The 18455-nt window shown below is 40.0% G+C and overlaps 2 protein-coding genes across 2 annotated transcripts in view; one reads left to right on the top strand and one right to left on the bottom strand.

The window, feature by feature from the left end:
* Window positions 1–2249: 2249 nt before the first annotated feature.
* On the bottom strand, window positions 2250–2902 carry LOC134826791 (aspartate and glycine-rich protein-like). The gene is made up of 2 exons (XM_063839290.1): window positions 2884–2902; window positions 2250–2569 (listed from the first exon to the last, which is right to left on the bottom strand). The coding sequence occupies exons 1-2, from the start codon at window positions 2900–2902 to the stop codon at window positions 2250–2252; spliced, it is 339 nt and encodes a 112-aa protein (XP_063695360.1).
* Window positions 2903–18213: 15311 nt separating this feature from the next.
* Window positions 18214–18455, top strand: part of LOC134811929 (sodium channel protein type 9 subunit alpha-like) — a 105906-nt gene continuing 105664 nt past the window's right edge. The window contains exon 1 of the mRNA XM_063819090.1: window positions 18214–18411. The gene's annotated coding sequence lies outside the window, so the exon portion shown is untranslated. The remainder of the gene's footprint in view (window positions 18412–18455) is intronic.

The raw sequence follows: 18455 nt of genomic DNA, 5'->3' as shown, positions 1-18455 counted from the left end.
CAATTTGCACTCATTCAAAAATCTCTAGGGCCTTCATAGCCCAATTTACCAGATACCCATATTTTTGCATGATTTCTGGAACCGAAAATCAGTTTTTCGCCAATAACTGAAAAATTAAGCACTTTAAGGCACATGTTTCTTCATAAGTCATATATAAATATGCCAATTGCGGTTCTTTTGCACTTTGTCCGAAGACTCTATCACGATTATATCAAAAGTTAGCAAATTGGCTCAGCGCCTCGCCCAAAATGGTTTTTGGCGAATTTCTCGAAAATTAAGGATTTTAGGCCATGTGTTGATCAATAACTTCTATATAAACATGCATATGCGGCTTCGTTTAAGCCTATTTTGAAGTCTCTACGACCTTCAGAAGCAAAGGGTCGGTTACGTTATTGGGTCAATATGTGCGTGGCCCTCCTGGGTTTTCCCCATGGTAAAAAAATGTCTCCAACCGAAAATCGTTTATTCATACCTTTGGGAAGGTCTGTGCAAAGTTTCGTGAGTATCTGAAAATTTGCAGGTTCATTTCCATAAATGACTGGACTATAAGCGATTATAAGGTATTATAAATGACATAGCTCGGCGCGCTCATACTAAATCGCTCGCCCAAATTTTAAGAAAATTCTTGTGAAAAGGCCCTTTGGGTATGAAATTGATCTGAATCGATGTATTTTTGGACGCTAATTCCGAATCACCCCCCCCCCCCATGACGTAGGGTAAAAATGCTTCCCTGGAGAGTTATAAGCAAAAAAACCGTTTTTGGTCACGTGACAGGCTAGTAAAACATGAATTCTAGGGAAGCTTGGGATTTTTTGCACATCTGCCAATATTTTCGCAGCAAATTGGAAATAAAAGATATATCTTTTGCCGTCATGACGATAATTTGCGTTTTGATTTTTAATAATTTGCGTTTTGATAAATTACAACCGCTTCTTAATCTTGAGTTAATTTCATTTGTTTCACTATATGTTATATGGAAATATATAGTTACACTGTACACATTGACATAATATTTAGCGATCTATCTTAATCCTTGTTGCCAGAGAACTGAAAGTTTGCAACCACAAAAATTGTACAACGATGATAAGATGTTGGTAATAAGGAGAAGGAGAAGGAGAAGGAGAAGGAGAAGGAGAAGGAGAAGGAGAAGGAGAAGGAGAAGGAGAAGGAGAAGGAGAAGGAGAAGGAGAAGGAGAAGGAGAAGGAGAAGGAGAAGGAGAAGGAGAAGGAGAATGAGAAAGAGAAGGACAAGGACAAGGAGCAAGACAAGGAGAAGGACAAGAACAAAGACAAGGAGACAAGGACAAGGACAAGGAGACAAGGCCAAGGACAAGGCCAAGGACAAGGAGACAAGGAAAAGGAGACAAGGACAAGGAGACAAGGAAAAGGAGACAAGGACAAGGAGACAAGGACAAGGACAAGGACAAGGACAAGGACAAGGAGACAAGGACAAGGAGACAAGGAAAAGGAGACAAGGACAAGGAGACAAGGACAAGGAGACAAGGACAAGGAGACAAGGACAAGGAGACAAGGACAATGAGACTAGGACAAGGACAAGGACAAGGAGACAAGGACAAGGAGACAAGGAAAAGGAGACAAGGACAAGGAGACAAGGAGACAAGGAGACATGGAGACAATGAGACAAGGAGACAAGGACAAGGAGACAAAGACAATGAAACAAGGACAATGAAACAAGGACAATGACAAGGAGACAAGGACAAGGAGACAAGGACAATGAGACTAGGACAAGGACAAGGACAAGGAGACAAGGACAAGGAGACAAGGAAAAGGAGACAAGGACAAGGAGACAAGGAGACAAGGAGACAAGGAGACATGGAGACAATGAGACAAGGAGACAAGGACAAGGAGACAAAGACAATGAAACAAGGACAATGACAAGGAGACAAGGAGACAAGGAGACAAGGAGACAAGGAGACAAGGAGACAAGGAGACAAGGACACAAGGAGACAAGGACACAAGGAGACAAGGAGACAATGAAACAAGGAGACAAGGAGAAGGAAAAGGAGATCAAATGAGGTTATTCTCTTGCCGACACATGAACACAAAGTGCACATCTCTCAGTAACACTTCTACTAATACTTATAGCTATAATCTATATAGAACTAGTAACATGGTCGCCTTTCATCCGTTTACGAATACGTTTATGATACCGCGTGTTTCAAGATTTTCCGTGAGGCCGGGATTGAAACTGATTACGCGTACGATTTATTTAACTAGCAAGCCGTCGGCTAGAGAATAACAACAATTTGATATGATACTCCGTCTCCGTCTCCGTCTCCGTCTCCGTCTCCGTCTCCGTCTCCGTCTCCGTCTCCGTCTCCGTCTCCGTCTCCGTCTCCGTCTCCGTCTCCGTCTCCGTCTCCGTCTCCGTCTCCTTTTTGAATTCGATTGTTTAGGGCTAGGGCGCGGCTCGGGTTAGGGTTGTGGTAAGGGTATCGGATAGCTTCGTCTCCGTCTCCGTCTCCGTCTCCGTCTCCGTCTCCGTCTCCGTCTCCGTCTCCGTCTCTGCCCCCGTATCCGTCTCCGTCTCCTCCTCCTTCTCCTTTTCCTTTTTTGAATTCGATTGTTTAGGGCTAGGGCTCGGGTTAGGGTTGTGGTAAGGGTATCGGATAGCTTCGGGATTATATATTATGGTTGTTAGGGTTGGGATTAGGGTTTATGTAAAACCGTTTTGTACGGCTGCAAAACTATAAAAACCTTGTATCACGTCGTGACCCCCATCGTTACCTGGGGACCCCAGGCTATTATGTTTCATAAAGAATAAAGATTCGGTGGAATGACAGGCTGAGCGCCGCCCAGTAACCCCCATCGCCGTTTTACTTTACCCCTGTAGAGTTTCTACGATACAGGGGAGCCGCGCACCTCGTGCGCGGCGGGTCATACAACGTATGACAATAAAAACCAAAGTCACATACAATTTTTGGGCGAGCAAATCAGCGAATTAATAAAAGCCAGTTCGGCAAGGCCCAATAGTGCATTTTGCTGCGATCTACGTGGTTGTGAGAAGAATTATTTGATGCGCGGCGCAGTCCAGTCTAGTAGTGCATCGCTCTACAAGTAATTGTTCTACTTTATTCATATTGTATATCTAGGTAGTGCGTCATCGACAGTGAGCCGCGCGTGCCGACTGTAGGATGGTTTTTTAGCGCTAATTTCGGCCAGCACAATTTTCTTCAAACAAATACCCAGAAACCCTGACCGGATGGGGCTTAACTTTGAAAGTAAAAGAGTTGCAGAGACTTCCGGTTTTTTGTAACATGTTCCTCTTTTAAAAATAACGTTACCTCTCCAGGAGGAAAATTCAAGACAACGTAATTGTTGAGTTATCTCAAAATCTCCAGAAAAGTCCCCTTTCGGGCCGATCAAAAGTTTGTAACTTTAACTTTGCGGATTCCTGTACTCTGGTTGGCTGAATTGTGTCACGTGGTAGCTGCCTGAACATTGGAATGCGCCACGCGTGCAAATCATGCTTGTTGTCGCGCGCGAGGTCAAGCCGTCTGTTTAAATTAAACCAACTCTATATATAGTACCACCACCAGCCGGTAACTTTTCCTGGGTAGATATTAAGTATCCTTCCCGACCTCCGATTGCAACAAAAATTGGTAATCTTACTCATAGACTTACAAGGAAAGTGTCCAAAAAGTTTAAAGCATATCCAACCATCAGACATTATGTTACAGCTAAAAGCAGCGTATTTTGCCCCATTTTGATCACTATATCAACTCCAATATCCACCAAATTTTTCGGACAGTTGTGAAAGCCCTATTGGAAGGTCGTCGCCAATTTTCAGAATGATCTCATGCAAGGAACTGAAGATATATCCAAATAATACGACAAAAATCAACGAATTTGGTCAAATTTGGTCAAATTACGCGACTTTTACAGCTAATTTTGCTCCAAAAGCCGCGCACCATCAAATATGGCACCTAGGCGAAACTCACTGATCTTTCTAAAAAGGTATGACAAATTTGGTATTGTGAAAATTCTCACAGTCTCTAGAAAACAATGGTACAAACATTTTAAAAATCCGAGCAAGTTTATTTTTATGGTGCACCCCCTAGTCACTAGTATATCCCAGAGTGGTGTTTGGCAATTAGAAAAATTGATCGTGCGTGGTTTAACCGCGGCAAAATTTTTGTTGAAATTCTTGTTAAAATTCTGCACGCCTAATATAAACAATTATAACGTGCGTCTTACCTGGGGACCTCAGGCTATTATGTTCATAATAGAGATTCGGCGGAATGACAGGCTGAGCGCCGCCCAGTAACGTGCGTCAAATACCACTCTGGGATACAATAAAGTAGAACTAGAACAATTACTTGTAGCGCGATGCACTACTGGGCTGCGCCGCGCATCAAATAATCCTTTTCGCAACCACGTAGATTGCGGCAAAATGCCGAGCTGGCTTTGACTAATTCGCTCGCCCAAAAATTTCATGTGACTTTGGTTTTATTGTCATACGTTGTATGACCCGCCGCGCACAATTGCGCAGCTCCCCCTGTATCGTAGAAACTCTACAGGGGTATAATGAAACAACGATGGGGGTACAAGGTTTTTATAGTTTTGCAGCCGTAAAAACGGTTTTACATAAACCCTAATCACAGGAGGAGCAATGCGTGGGCGCGATTGCAGCAGTTAGTGCCCGTTTGTAGCAGTCAGTGCCCGTTTGTAGCAGTTAGTGCCAGTTTGTGGCAGTAAGTGCCAGTTTGTAGCAGTTAGTAGCAGTTTGTAGCAGTTTGTGGCAGTTTCTTTGCACTTTGCTCCTCCTGCGTAATCCCCAACCCTAACGACCATAATATATAACCCCGAAGCTATCCGATACCCTTACCACAACCCTAATTCCCGAGCCCTAGCCCTAAATAATCGAATTCAAAAAGGAAAAGGAGAAGGAGAAGGAGAAGGAGACGGAGACGGAGATGGAGATGGAGACGGAGACGGAGACGGAGACGGAGACGGAGACGGAGACGGAGACGGAGACGGAGACGGAGACGGAGACGGAGACGGAGACGGAGACGGAGACGTTACCTGGGGACCTCCGGCTCTCGCGTAATTTTTGTTGTTAATTGTGTCCCTCGTTCCAAATACGTAAAGAATTAAGCGCTTATAATCGTTTATAATCGCTTATATACCCCGCTTACATAATCGCTTATATACCCCAAATAAATCAAATCAAAACATATTTTGATCATAGTTTTAAAATGCGTCAAAAAGCGCTTTTCATCGTTTATAATCGCTTATAAGCGACAATTGAAGACAATAACATTTACGATACTTTATAATCACTTATAATCGCTTATAATATCTCGTACCTGACAATTTTTTCCTCGTTTCAAATACGTAAAAAAGCGCTTATAATCGTTTATAATCGCTTATAGACAGCAAATAAATAAGCGCTTATAACGCTTTTCAGTAGGAAAATTTCAAGAAAAGCGGTATAAGCGCTGATCATAGTGAAAATATCGCTTTTTAGCAGATTTCAAAAAATCGCTTATTGTCGCTTATAATCGTTTTATAATCGATTTAAACCGCTTATTAACTTAAAATAAAAAAGCGTTTTTTTAACGATTAGTAGGCGCTTTTTAATTTGGAACTTTCCCTAGTGAATATAATCGCTTATAGTCGATTAAAAGCGTTTTAAAAACGGTCCAAAAAACGGTTTATAAGCGTTTTTTTGAAAAGCGCTTACGGAGCGATAATAATCGACAACCCTAAAATAAAAGCGTTTTTTTATCACTAATAATTTTAATTCGCGATTTATTGTCGCTTTTAAAGCGCTAATAATCGCTTTTGCAAAAATATTTTATGGAAAAAGCGATATAATCGTTTTTAATCGTTTATTAACGGGACCGTTTATAATCGCTTTATAATCGCCAAATAACGGTGGGTTTTATCAATAAGCGCTTTTTAGCGTAAAAAAAGCGGTTATTACCGCTGATCACAAAAAATTAGTTATGGAAACTTGCCGCAAAAATAACTAAAAATAAACTACATCCAATATCCAATATTCATTAACATAGCATAATGAAACGTGTCCGAGTGAAAGCCCTTTTCTTTTCACCCGATTAAGCACCTTTTGTTCAATTTATGCGGGAATTACTTTGTGTTTTCTCATTGATATGCGCTGCTGATTCAGTCCTATCGCCTTTGTATGCTGAATGTCACGAATGTGCGTGACTCGAGACTTGTACAGACTTTATTATATCTATTGAATTTTTATAAGTCATTTTTATATGGGTGCTTTTTGTTTGTTCAATTCAAGTCGAAACCTTCCAAATTTATTTTCAAGAAATTCACTTCCGATCCAAATAAGCGAATTGGACTTGCTGCTCCATGATATGGAAAATAAAAGTGCGACTGGTAATTACGATAGACTGGTTCAAAGTACATAATTGGATAATAATTCTGTTTCATCATAACTATCAAATATTCTCAATTTATCAGGCTGTCGTCAGAACTCCAAGCACTATACTTATATGTTCACATTAAATTTAAGGTAAATCTGTTTCATTGACAGTTCCGATTGTTAGTCCGTCTTTATATCTCTCGGGTTTTGTTTCTGTGGTGTCAGCAGTCTGATTGCTTTAACTATTTTCTGGAGTCGTTATAATATGCGAAATAAATAATTGGGTATCAGTGCCCTTGATAGTTGTCTCCTGCTTGATTTCATCTCCGTGAATATTTTAACAGCAAGCGCATTACTGATTTATTTCACAGGGCAAAGATCTCCTTGTGCTAATGTGATTAAGCCAATCAAAAGCTAATGCAAAAGCTTCAATGCCTGGGGCTGGGAGCTCTTTAACTTGTCTGAAATTGAACGGATCCGTTGATTTCCCTTATCTTTGAGCAGTGACTGCTATTAACTGGCTAATGACTGTACGTAGTGACTGGCTTAATGTCGATGAAGCTCAATGTTAATAAAAATTGTAAATTCTTGAAGAAACCTTTCATTTCTGGCAAACCATACTCGCTCCATACGTCCAGAATGCCTCTTTTCTAAATTTTTGAAGATGTGCTAGGTGTTTGAAATCGAAGACTGACGTGGTTCACGGCCCTTAAAGTGATAATTTGGCAGCAATTTGAGCTACTTGTAGTGCTAATAATAGTAGTGACTCTGGGTTATAACGTTTAACTCTTTATTTGGCTACGGATGTTTAAATTGCATATTATGAAACAGTATAGATAGCCCGGTAGTACTGAGTACCAACCAGTGTAAGTTATGACTGAAGATGCACAAAATTTAATGTTTGTCTGAACATTCCAAATGTATGTTTTCACAATTAACAGATCAAAATAACTGGAAGTGGACAGATCGATTAACATTGTAGAAAAATCGCCAGGCTCGACGCCAGAGGAAGTTCAAAATTTCCAGGATCCTCGGGAAAAATCATGACTCTCCTCGTGAACTTTCTTACCTGGGAAGTGGGGACCGAGGCTTAAAGTTAATGTTCATAAACGATTGAACTTGAAGAATGAAGATGCGGCGGAATAACACTTTAAACAGGCTGAGCGCCGCCCAGTAAAATTAAAAACTTTCATGAACCCACTAAATCCAAAATTAAATGGTATTCAACTAAAAACTAGAAGAGCAAGATAATACCTTAACAATTGCGACCTACACTTGCTACCGCAGATTGCCAAATTTATTTTCAGATATTTTTATACATGTTATGTTCGACTTCGTATCGGTATTCAAAATACATGGTTATTGTCGGGGTTCGGGCTTACTTTTACGCGTTGAAAAAAGTTTGGTCGGGGTCCCCCTTCACGGCTTCATAACAAGTCTTAAAGTCTCTCAACTGTATACCTTGGCATATATGTGCAGTCTCCAAGCATGATGGCTTCAAGCATCATATGACGATTGACGGCGTTCATGCTTTCCTTGCCGGATAAACCGCTAATCCGCAATCCGGGGCTCCACACCGCCGAACTCCAATTCTATACTGGACTGGCGTAACGGTCGAGAGGCATCTGCTCTCTGGGGTGGTCAGCAACTCTGATGGCCTGTCGAGTTTCGACGAAGCAGATCAAAGGTAAGGTAACTTTAGCCTTAACTCTATCAACCACTTTGCTCACCATCGCCACCTTGGACATTGTCTTTCATTTCAAGTTCAACTTGCGGTTTATTTTTCACGGATTTTGATAAAAATGGTGACCGCCGCTGGGGTTTCTATGTATCCTGGCACTTGTTACCTCCAGAACTAATTTTCGTAGACTGTGACGGAAACGGAAAAATGTACCACCGAACGTTATATTACTTCCACGTAGTTAGCTGTGGTGTTTTACGTGAGCCAATACGTTTGCCCTCTTCGCTTAACCAGCATCATGATCACCTTCACACTCACAGTTCATGAGTTCCTACTATGAAATTATTAAAATGTTTGAGCTACTTTTTGCAGTCTTGTCACAATTATATATACTATTATGCTCATTGCTCAAGTTCAGTTTATCACAACAGCCGATAATCCCTTGCTGCGTTGGCCGACTATCTATTATAATCAAACGTAATGATCAAATAACCCCATCCGAGGTGCCTCCATCCTCTTCAAGTCTTCAAACTTAACTTAGTCTTATATCAGCCTGTCAGCCGGAACAATTCATATTCGTGAATATTCGTAAATTCGGCAAATTACAGAAGAAATGATGTCATTTTACAAATTTTAAAACATGACCTGCAACATGATCAATCGTTTTTGTTGACACAAAAAGAATAATTTTTAAATTTTCATGTAAATAGATTTCCAAAATACCTATCTTTGAGTATCCAGGAATTAAAATGAGCCTGTAATTTTGAAAATTACGTCTATCTTAAAAATCGGACATATTTTAGAATAATGATACTTATGGAGCGAATCTATGTTAATTTATAACGTATAAATAAACGTGATTTCGGCAATTTACAATAGAAATAGTGTGCTTTTACAATTTTTAAGATTGCATTTAGAAATTAATCGATGTTGATGATTCAAAAAGCATAATTTTTAGCTTTACTTGGATCTCCAGGCCACATCAATAGATTTCCGAATCATATATTTTAAACTTGAAGGTCTTTGAAGTTTCCATTTTCCAAGATAAGCTAGTAATTTCTGAAATTTTAAAAATCTGACTTGTTTTTTGATTAATGATATATAAAGCGCGATTAAAGGCATTGAAACTCGTTAGCTGTTTAACCGGAGTTTTAGAGCAAATATAGTTTCCAAATTTTCCACACAATTTTACAAAATGCAAATTTTCTATTGTATCTATTAGTTATAAGGCTACAGAGTTGAGAGTGTGTAATAAAAACGAGTCAGTCATAGATTATAACGTACGGTTATAACGTCTCAAATTCATAATCATGCATAATTATGAAAATTTGTATCTGCGACATAAATAACAACGACAGTCCGGCTCCTGCCTCATCAAGTCATCACTTTTCCGCACTTCTGCTGCATTTTAGACATTTTGGAATCAGTTTGCATTCCAGAACGATCCACGGTAAGTATTTACTATTTTTAATCAAAATAGCTTGGAGGTAGTAGCATTTTACATTACCTACCTAAACCTTGAAAGGAGTGCTGTAATCTAGGTCCTAGGAACAAACACGAAATGGTTCAAATTGCACTCTATTCAGCACTCACAGCGTTCATTTTCTAACAAAATTGCATAATCATATCAATGAACACCATCTAAAGCAATAAATGTAACCTGGAAACGTAACGAGCTCCAACTACCCAGAAACCCAAATACCCAGTACAAATAGGTGGGTATAATACTGGGCAAGGTACTCCATACGCTATAAGGGACTCAGCACGATACCCTGAAGGTAGACCCAGCAGTAAGCAGCTCTACCACTCACAACTCAGCAGCGCACTACCTTGACGGAGGTCCAGTAGCATGGCATGGTAGGTTATCATGGTAGGTGTGGGTAAAACTAAAGCAATTAGTCGGAACATGTTCCAGGGCGACAAATAGCGTTTAACTCAACAATAATGTCACCAGTTGTAGGAGTTCTTCAAGCTCCTCCCGGACTGTGTTCAACTAGCTGAATTTTTATTTAGTCACAAATCATCGGACATGTGCCCGCAGTCTTCACCTTTTTTCAATGCCTGGTTCTTGTTACTTTACTTATTGGTTACATTAATTGTATTCCTGAATTTTTCGTGTAAAATTTTGGTTATTTTACTCTTGATTTTGATGCTTCCTTTATATTTACTCTGTTGAACAAGCCGCTAACCGGTAGCAATACTCCCCGTCGTGTGCACTCGATACACTGTTGATACTAGAATATCTTAAGTATCCGTTGATTTCACACAATTTGACGTTTCTGCGTTGTACTTGTTTGTTCCTACTATGTACTTTAGCTTAGACTGACAGTACTTGAATTATTTCGAACCCTACTGAGGCCTGTTAAATGTCATTACTTTTATATCCAGAATTATGATTAGAACCCTTTTAAGTCAAGAGTTAAAACTTAAATTCAGTCGAATGGAATTCTTCAATCGACCCGATGGGCAATGCTGTCCTGAATTCTTTAATACGCTATGAGACTATCAATAGCAACTGCAGTATTTATTATAAATTTTGCGTTTGTATTTTTGTATTACTTGATGTGTACCGTAAAATATAATACCTACCTATTACGATGATTTATAACTGGAGTTAATCGGACGGTTTATCATATAATAGGATCGTTAAGTTCATACCCGTAGTCGTAATGATTACTGCACGGTTTAGCTTTTGTAATTTTCTAGTTTAATACTAATAGCCCATTATGTGAGTACATAGTTTACAACACGTACTTTCTCTCCGTTGGCTACTCCACAACCCTTATTGTCCTCCGACTTTATTTCATTGGATCGGTTATGATCTCACGAACATTATTCAGAACCTTTTTCTTTCTTCGCAGAATTCCTGCGCTGGTCCTTTTGCTTCTGCGTGATTATTTAAAATATTTTTGTTGTCATTGTTTTTGTAACCCTACTTCTAGCTTAAAATTAAACTGTAGCGGTTTCAAGAATCGAGGAGGAATACTAAATGATTTTCTTTTAAAATGAGTTATTATAAAACAGCTTATAAACTTAAATATGAATTACAGTACCCCTGGGAATTCACATAAGTAACTGATGAAATTTAATATTAAGATCAAAGCGATATTTTTTATATTCTACTTAAAGTCCTCGCACCAGACACTTAAAAATCAAGAACATGGTTGTTTAATCTTCCCCAAAAGCGTAAATTAAAATTTGTATTAAAAGTTTAACTGTCTTCTTCTCCACTGTACCTTGTAATTATGAAAGGCAGAGTCACTTTAGCTTTAGTCATGTTGCATCAATGCATCTGTGCAAATTTTGGTATTCCGCCGGCCCTGGGCGCTACAAGTTATTGTGGCATATTAGCTGGGCCATTACGGAGCATTCAGCAGCCAAGTAAAGGTGAAAGGGGAGAGGGTTAACCAAGTAAAGGTGAAAGGGGAGAGAGTTTGAAAATGTTGACGGTTGCTTCGTGCGGACGGGTAACCTGACGCAAAACATGTTTAACATGTTCTAACAACAACATTAACATTGTATACCGATTACACTTTAATTGATAATCTTTCTTCACTATAACTGCTCTTATACAAGTTATCGTTAGAAATTATCCTTAGGTAATTATAAATTGTATAATTGATCAAAGATGCCGTATTTGCACAATATTTGGTCTAGCATCGACTGGAGTGGTGCATCATAATTGATCTAGATGAATATTCGAGAAAAGTGAAATGGTAAACTTTTGGCCGAGGAGATCCAGTAATACTAATAGGTCCCAAGGAAGCCTCATCTCGGGTGACCTGCCCCTCCAGGCTCCAGGTACCCAGGAAAACCCCCCCCTCTTACTGCATCAGACTGTTAACAAGCGTCCTTTCTGGTTGCGTATTGTATGCTATTAAAGTTGAACGAGGTTTAGTTGTGTGCTTCAAACAGTATACGTCTGTCTGTGGTAGTGATCACCAAATCAATAGCCAACAATCTCAATTCAGGATAACGCTACAAACCCTTCATCTGACAGTCTTCCTAATCTGGACGGTATTAGTAAGTCCATATAACTGACCCGGTCACTGATCGTTTTCCTACAGACAGCATATTTAAAAATTGCAAGACTGATCACAAAACCTAGTTCCCACGCCGACAAGGTTGAACAGTGAACACCCTTTGTCTCTCGTAGGGCGCAGATGTCAACGCCATACCTAGCCAGTCTACTCCGGCTGGTCACGTTTTCTAGTTACCTGGGGACCCCAGGCTATTATATTTATGTTCATAATCATTGAATAGAGATTCGGCGGAATGACAGGCTGAGCGCCGCCCAGTAGTTATTAATTACTGATACGTCTAGCTAAGAACCGAGGATCCAGGTGCACCCTGATCTATCAAATCAAAAAGCTTATTAACAACGTCACAAACTAGGATTTTCTCCTGTTGGGGATTTAAACACGTTTAAGTTGGCTTCCCTGGCCGTCTTCCGCTGGTTCATCTGGAATAGATCAATAATCGAAATTAAACTAAGTGAAAACGCAAATGAACATACATTTAAACAAAGCACCGGTTAAATTTCGACTGACGAGCCCGAAACGATCGTTTGTTGAACGTTCGCCTCAAATTCAACATTAATAGACCTGTCCCAGTGGATTCCACTCTTTATCTTTCAGTTTACCTAATCCTCATCATACCCCTCATTTTTCAGTATTACACTAATTGCATACGTTGCTCTTTTCTTACTCTCTTATCTTAGTGCTTATCTCTGTTGATTGTAACGTGCAGCAACAGTGGTTTGTGTATCACCGTGTTACACGACCATGACCATCCCGCCCAGCGAGTATGGTGAAAAGGAGATCAACATGTTAAGGGGTGACGCAGTTGAACTTCTCAGCAAGGCTATGTACGAAATGGAGATCACAGCAATGAAGCAACTATCCCCTTCGTGCGTGAAGAAGATGAACAAGAACACTGCGTGTGACTTGTTGCACGATGCATTAAGATATTTGGAGGAGTTCACTGGTGTCGTATCCACGGACTACAAGATGGCCTCAAACTCAGTTAAACATCTTATGTTCGAGACACAGGAGACCATCATTAAGCTGCAGTCAGAACTACTAGCCTGCAAAAATGAACAGTTGGAATCGTTGCAGACGTCAGTTAAATCGTCAGTCGGAGAGTCTGTCAAGGCTGAATTCCAATCCTTCAGCTCGGTATTACAGGCGAATTGTCCAGAATCTCAGAAGCCTGTCAGTTCTGAAATGATCAAGAAAGCTGTGAAAACTGTGGTACAGGAGGAAGACCGAAACAAAAATCTGATGATTTTTGGTTTATCGGAGCAGGACAATGAGGAGCTCAGTACCGTGGTCAGTGAAGTGTTCTCAGCAATCGGAGAGAAACCCAGAATCGAAGCAAGTAGAGTCGGAAAGCTCAAACCTGGCAAGGCTGTGAGACCAGTTAAAGTGACTGCGGCAAGTGCAACAATTGTTAATCAGATTCTCGCTAAATCGAGAAACCTGCGAGCAACGGAAAAGTTAAAACTGTTTTTATCAGCCCAGATCGATCTCCAGAACAGAGAGCCAAGCAAAGAGAACTCGTCAGGGACATGAAAAAACTGGTAACTGAGCAGCCCGATAAGCTACACTTTATCAGAAACGGTGCTATAAAGAGTACTGATAAGACTAATAAGACTGCAGAATGAGCTTGTGTGTTTTTAATAATTGATTATTATTAGTGTATTCAAGTTTTTGTTGTGTGGAGGATGTTTTAACTCACTCTTGTGTGCCCAGTCTTGCACTGTCAGTATTTCTCGACACTTTGAGCACACAAAACTGTCAGTTTTCGCGACAATTGTCAGATTTCGTTTTCAGTTCTGTCAATTTCAAGCGCTACTAGCTCTACTACTAGTAGTCTACTTCAGCTCACATTAAAGGGAGTTTGGGGGGGGGGGGGGGGCCAATGGCATAAATGGAGAAAATGGAGAATTACTCATAGGTTTTTCCATTTTCTCCATAGAAATAGTCTCCATTTTATGCCATTTTATGCCATTGAAAACCTGAAAAATTTAGAATTTCGAGAAAAATTATTTTAAAAAAAGATATTTTCGGCCAATAATGAACAGGGTAACATGAAACATGGAGAAAAGTGGTTTTTAGAAAAACTTTGAAAAATTTTGAAAAATGTTGACTTAGAAAATGTTCGGTCCGAGTCATTTTCGATACGTACCTCCCGCTCCCGTATCGAGAGCTCCCGATTCCGAGCTTGTGTTGCAAAGGGGAGGCCTGCCTTCCGAGATCGCATTACCTCGAGTCCAAAATTGTGTATCGAGGGGAAGGTGTGGACTTCGAAAAACCGAAAAAATATTTTCGGCAAATAATGAACAGGGTAGCATGAAACGTGGAGAAAAGCGGTTTTCAGAAATTTGAAAAATTTTTAGAAATTTGAAAAATTTCGGCTTATAATGAACAAGGTAGCATGAAACGTGGAGAAAAGTGTTTTTCAGAAAAACTTTGAAAAATTTTGACTTAGAAAATTACCCCTCGGGTACACAATTTTGGACTCGAGGCTTCCCCCTGGTAATGCGATCTCGGAAGGCAGGCCTCCCCTTTGCAACACGAGCTCGGAATCGGGAGCTCTCGATACGAGAGGTACGTATCGAGAATGACTCGGGCCGGAAATTTTCTAAGTCAAAATTTTTCAAAGTTTTTCTAAAAACCACTTTTCTCCACGTTTCATGCTACCCTCTTCATTATTAGCCGAAAATATTTTTTTGGTTTTTCGGTTTATCGAAGTCTACACCTACCCCTCGATACACAAATTTGGACTCGAGGCTTCCCCCTGGTAATGCGATCTCGGAAGGCAGGCCTCCCCCTCAGTGCGAGCTTGTTTCGACTTTCGAGGATGTAGGTCTCACTTCTCAGTGCCTATTACTCCCCTATTACTCACTCCTGCTGTAGCCTGTAGAAATAACTTTACACTAGGCTTGAGTAATTATGAGTTTGCCTGAAGTGTGCCTCTACTAACCTAGTATAAACATCTAGTAGCCTACTATGAGCTTTCATAAGCTTGTTACGCCCCTAGTAAGCGTAAATAAACATGTTAGGATGTCCAATTTAGGTGTTAAATGGTGTTAAAGATGAAATTTCGAAGAAAAAATTCATGGCATAAAATGGAGAAAATGGAGAATTACTCATGGGTTTTTCCATTTTCTCCATAGTATAGAAAAAGTCTCCATTTTATGCCATTTTATGCCATTTTATGCCATTGGCCCCCCCGGGAGTTTTCGTCGTGCGTGTAGCGCCCTTCAAGTTTAACTTGGACGGATAGGATTTATAAAACTTCTGATTATAATATTTATACTCTATTGTATTTTGTATCTATGTATTTTAGTAAATGGTCATTAGAACCACCGGCACCGTCCGGGCCCAAACAAACAAACAAACCCCTTCAATTACTGTTACCTCACTCAACCCCGCAATTCAACCGTACGCACCTCTTTAACTTCGCTTTTACAGGTTTAACTTTACTCGGCTCTTGCTGGTTCCCCAATCAACTTGTGCACTTGCAGGTCCAAATTCAGACGAATCTAACTTCACTTAATTCATGCAACTGTAACTCTACTCTTGCAGGTCTAAATATAATAAAATAATTCCTCTCTCTCTCTCTCTCTTGCATTGCTCTCCCACAGATGATACCGTAGTGTGCGGGTTACTTACCGCATTAACCTGTGACTATGCGTGTAATTCTACTGGTCGGAGGATCAGGAATCATTGTGGTAAATCCTGAATTCTCATAATCTGACAATTCTTAACTTATTTAGTAAGATGTGAACCTCCAGACGATCGCGTGTGGCACGGTCTCCCTCCGTCCGTCCGTCCGCAGTGCTGTGTTATTGTACATGCTGCACACATAATATATCTTACATTATCAGTTTAATCATTAACTCAGGTCCGGTAGGGAAGTGCGACATAATATAATGCTGCCCTTTGAGTTGTACACACACTGGATTGCGAGAGCGATAAGCGGTCTGTTCAAACAAGGAAATGGGATTTAAGTGACCAGCTACTCTTATAGTGTCCGCAGTTCACCATTGCTTGAATTGTGGCCACTTTTTAGCTTTTTGTTTCCTCTGTTCGATTGTCCAGTGTTGGAATTGCGGCCGCTATTTATTGTCCATAGTTTCACTTTCTCCATAGACCATGGAGCTATGATATTTTTTGTTTGATTGGACCTTCAGTTATACTTTCTCCGGCCTGATAAGTTCGTGATTTTTTTAGTAGATGTTTTCACTTTTCTGACATTTTGATCCCGGAATTATGGTTGGATAACAATGATTCATTCAAAGCTCGCTTTCGCCTTTCACGTGACTTCCTCAACATGTTTTTAGGTGGCTCCAACGGATTATTCACAACCTTAACCCTGTACTCTAACCTTAACACACATCTCACAAAACCCAAAAACCTATCAAGCAATTGTGCCTACTTCTTTATATAGGCATGTCACATGCTAATAATAATAACTCTAATGAAAACATCCAACCCCATATCATTCGGATTCTTTTGAATGAATCCAAAGAAACCTCCGAAAATTATGGTGATTTCGACTGCCGGGGGAGGGGGCCCTTTTGAAAGAATCTGTACAGTGTACACTCGACTGCACGCTCGCTGAAAAATTGAAACAATTTGTTTCTCACGACATTCCATTTACCGATTGTCAACTTTCTGTCAGCGTTAGTCTGTCAGGTAACGTTTAACAATGCAACAACTCACAATACCCGGTTCATGGGTCCACTCCAAATTAACACTGCATTTCCGAGTCCCTTCATGTGGCTTGATGCTGTTACATGTTAGTGCAGTCCATAGTAACTCAGGACTTAGTATCAGGACAAACAATAGTTTAACTGTGTTAGCCTGTATTGAATATTAATCTTTTATCAGTTTAAAATTTCGCCCATTTGGTGGCCATCAGTATGAGCTGAAACAGCACCAACTTTTATTTTCGTAAACCGATACTCTTCAGCTTCCCTTCTCATAGGTTATAACACGAGAACAAAGCCACATTTTCGTCAATTATAATTGCAGCAAATTGCCTGAAAGAAAACGGTAAAGCTGTATGAGACGTTTTGTGAACAATTAGCTGCTAGGAATGCAAACCTTTCATATAGCAATCTTCCTCAGAAATACTCTTAAATCATGGTTGTGACTGGTGTTGAATCGTAAACAAGGTCATTCTGCCGGCAGGAAGCTTTGCTGACAGCAGAGCAGTCAGAAATCTTGAAAATGGTGATGAGGTACTGTTGGCCCACGTCCAGAAAGTTTTAAATTTCATCGCAGTTCAATGTTTCCCCGCTACGAATATTCTTATGCCCTTAAAAAAAGATCAGGTCTTGTAAACATATTCTCTTCTGCACCAAATTTTCTCTCAGATTATCTGCCAATCTGCCGCCTTTCTGGATGTGGGACTGTTGATTCTAACAATATTTGGCAGTTTGTTGAGCTCAATGGGAGAGGGACCTCAGCTTTATCTCCACCGACCGTTACTTATGGCATCATTATTCCAAATATCAACATCTTATGTCAACGTTAAGGAGTCGGAATAGGCAAAATTAAGAAGAAAACTAGAATAACTCGGTAAAAAAGTTAAAAATCTGTTTATAACTGAAGCAGTCTAACGGGTCTATGCCAACATGTAGATTCAGACAATGATTCCTTAAAGTTTAATTTACAAAGTGAAAACGTTTTCAGAGAAGAAAAATAAAACAAGATTAACTAATATTTACTTTGCAAAGGGCGGGTGTGCTCAAAGCATTCTTGACTTTGTATTGACTCGCGACAATTAATGTGCTGATTGATTCGCGTCTCAATCACGTGACTGTCATGACAACCAATAAACATCGAGAAAGATAACGCCAACCGATCAGTAAGTAGAACTTTAATCACGTGACATTATGTAAGCCAATCAGTGACCGGCGAGAATACGATAACTGCTGGTTTAAAACAACCTTGCCTTATCTGCATAATCTAAACCAGTTATCTTAGGTTAGTTTATCGATAATTTCATTTCTGTCCTTCATCGTCAACTGATCAGTAACCTGTAACGATAAAGGGGGACACGTGACCTTATGTAAGCCAATAGGCGGTCAGCGGGAATACTATGACCGTGACGTGGGCGTGTTGGTTTAAAACAAACCTGCCTTATCTGCATAATCATTATCAGTTATCTTTGGTGATTTTGTCGATACTTTCATGTCATAGTAACGCACTGGTGGGGGTTTGTAGTCCCCCGGCATAGCTACCTACAGCTCGTTTCATTGCCAACCTTGGCAGAAGTCCTATAGATAAAGCACTGCTGAGATGCTGATGGATATGATAGACTTACAACTTTTAACGACTGCATTTTTGTGGTAAGTTATCAACGAGTAGATTATTTACTTTTAGTTTTTCTATG

Source organism: Bolinopsis microptera, chromosome 2, assembly GCF_026151205.1.
Source record: "Bolinopsis microptera isolate Bmic1 chromosome 2, MBARI_Bmic_1.0, whole genome shotgun sequence".
NCBI classification, from domain to species: domain Eukaryota; kingdom Metazoa; phylum Ctenophora; class Tentaculata; order Lobata; family Bolinopsidae; genus Bolinopsis; species Bolinopsis microptera.
Note: the sequence above shows the minus strand (reverse complement) of the source record. Positions and strands in the feature narration are given on the sequence as shown.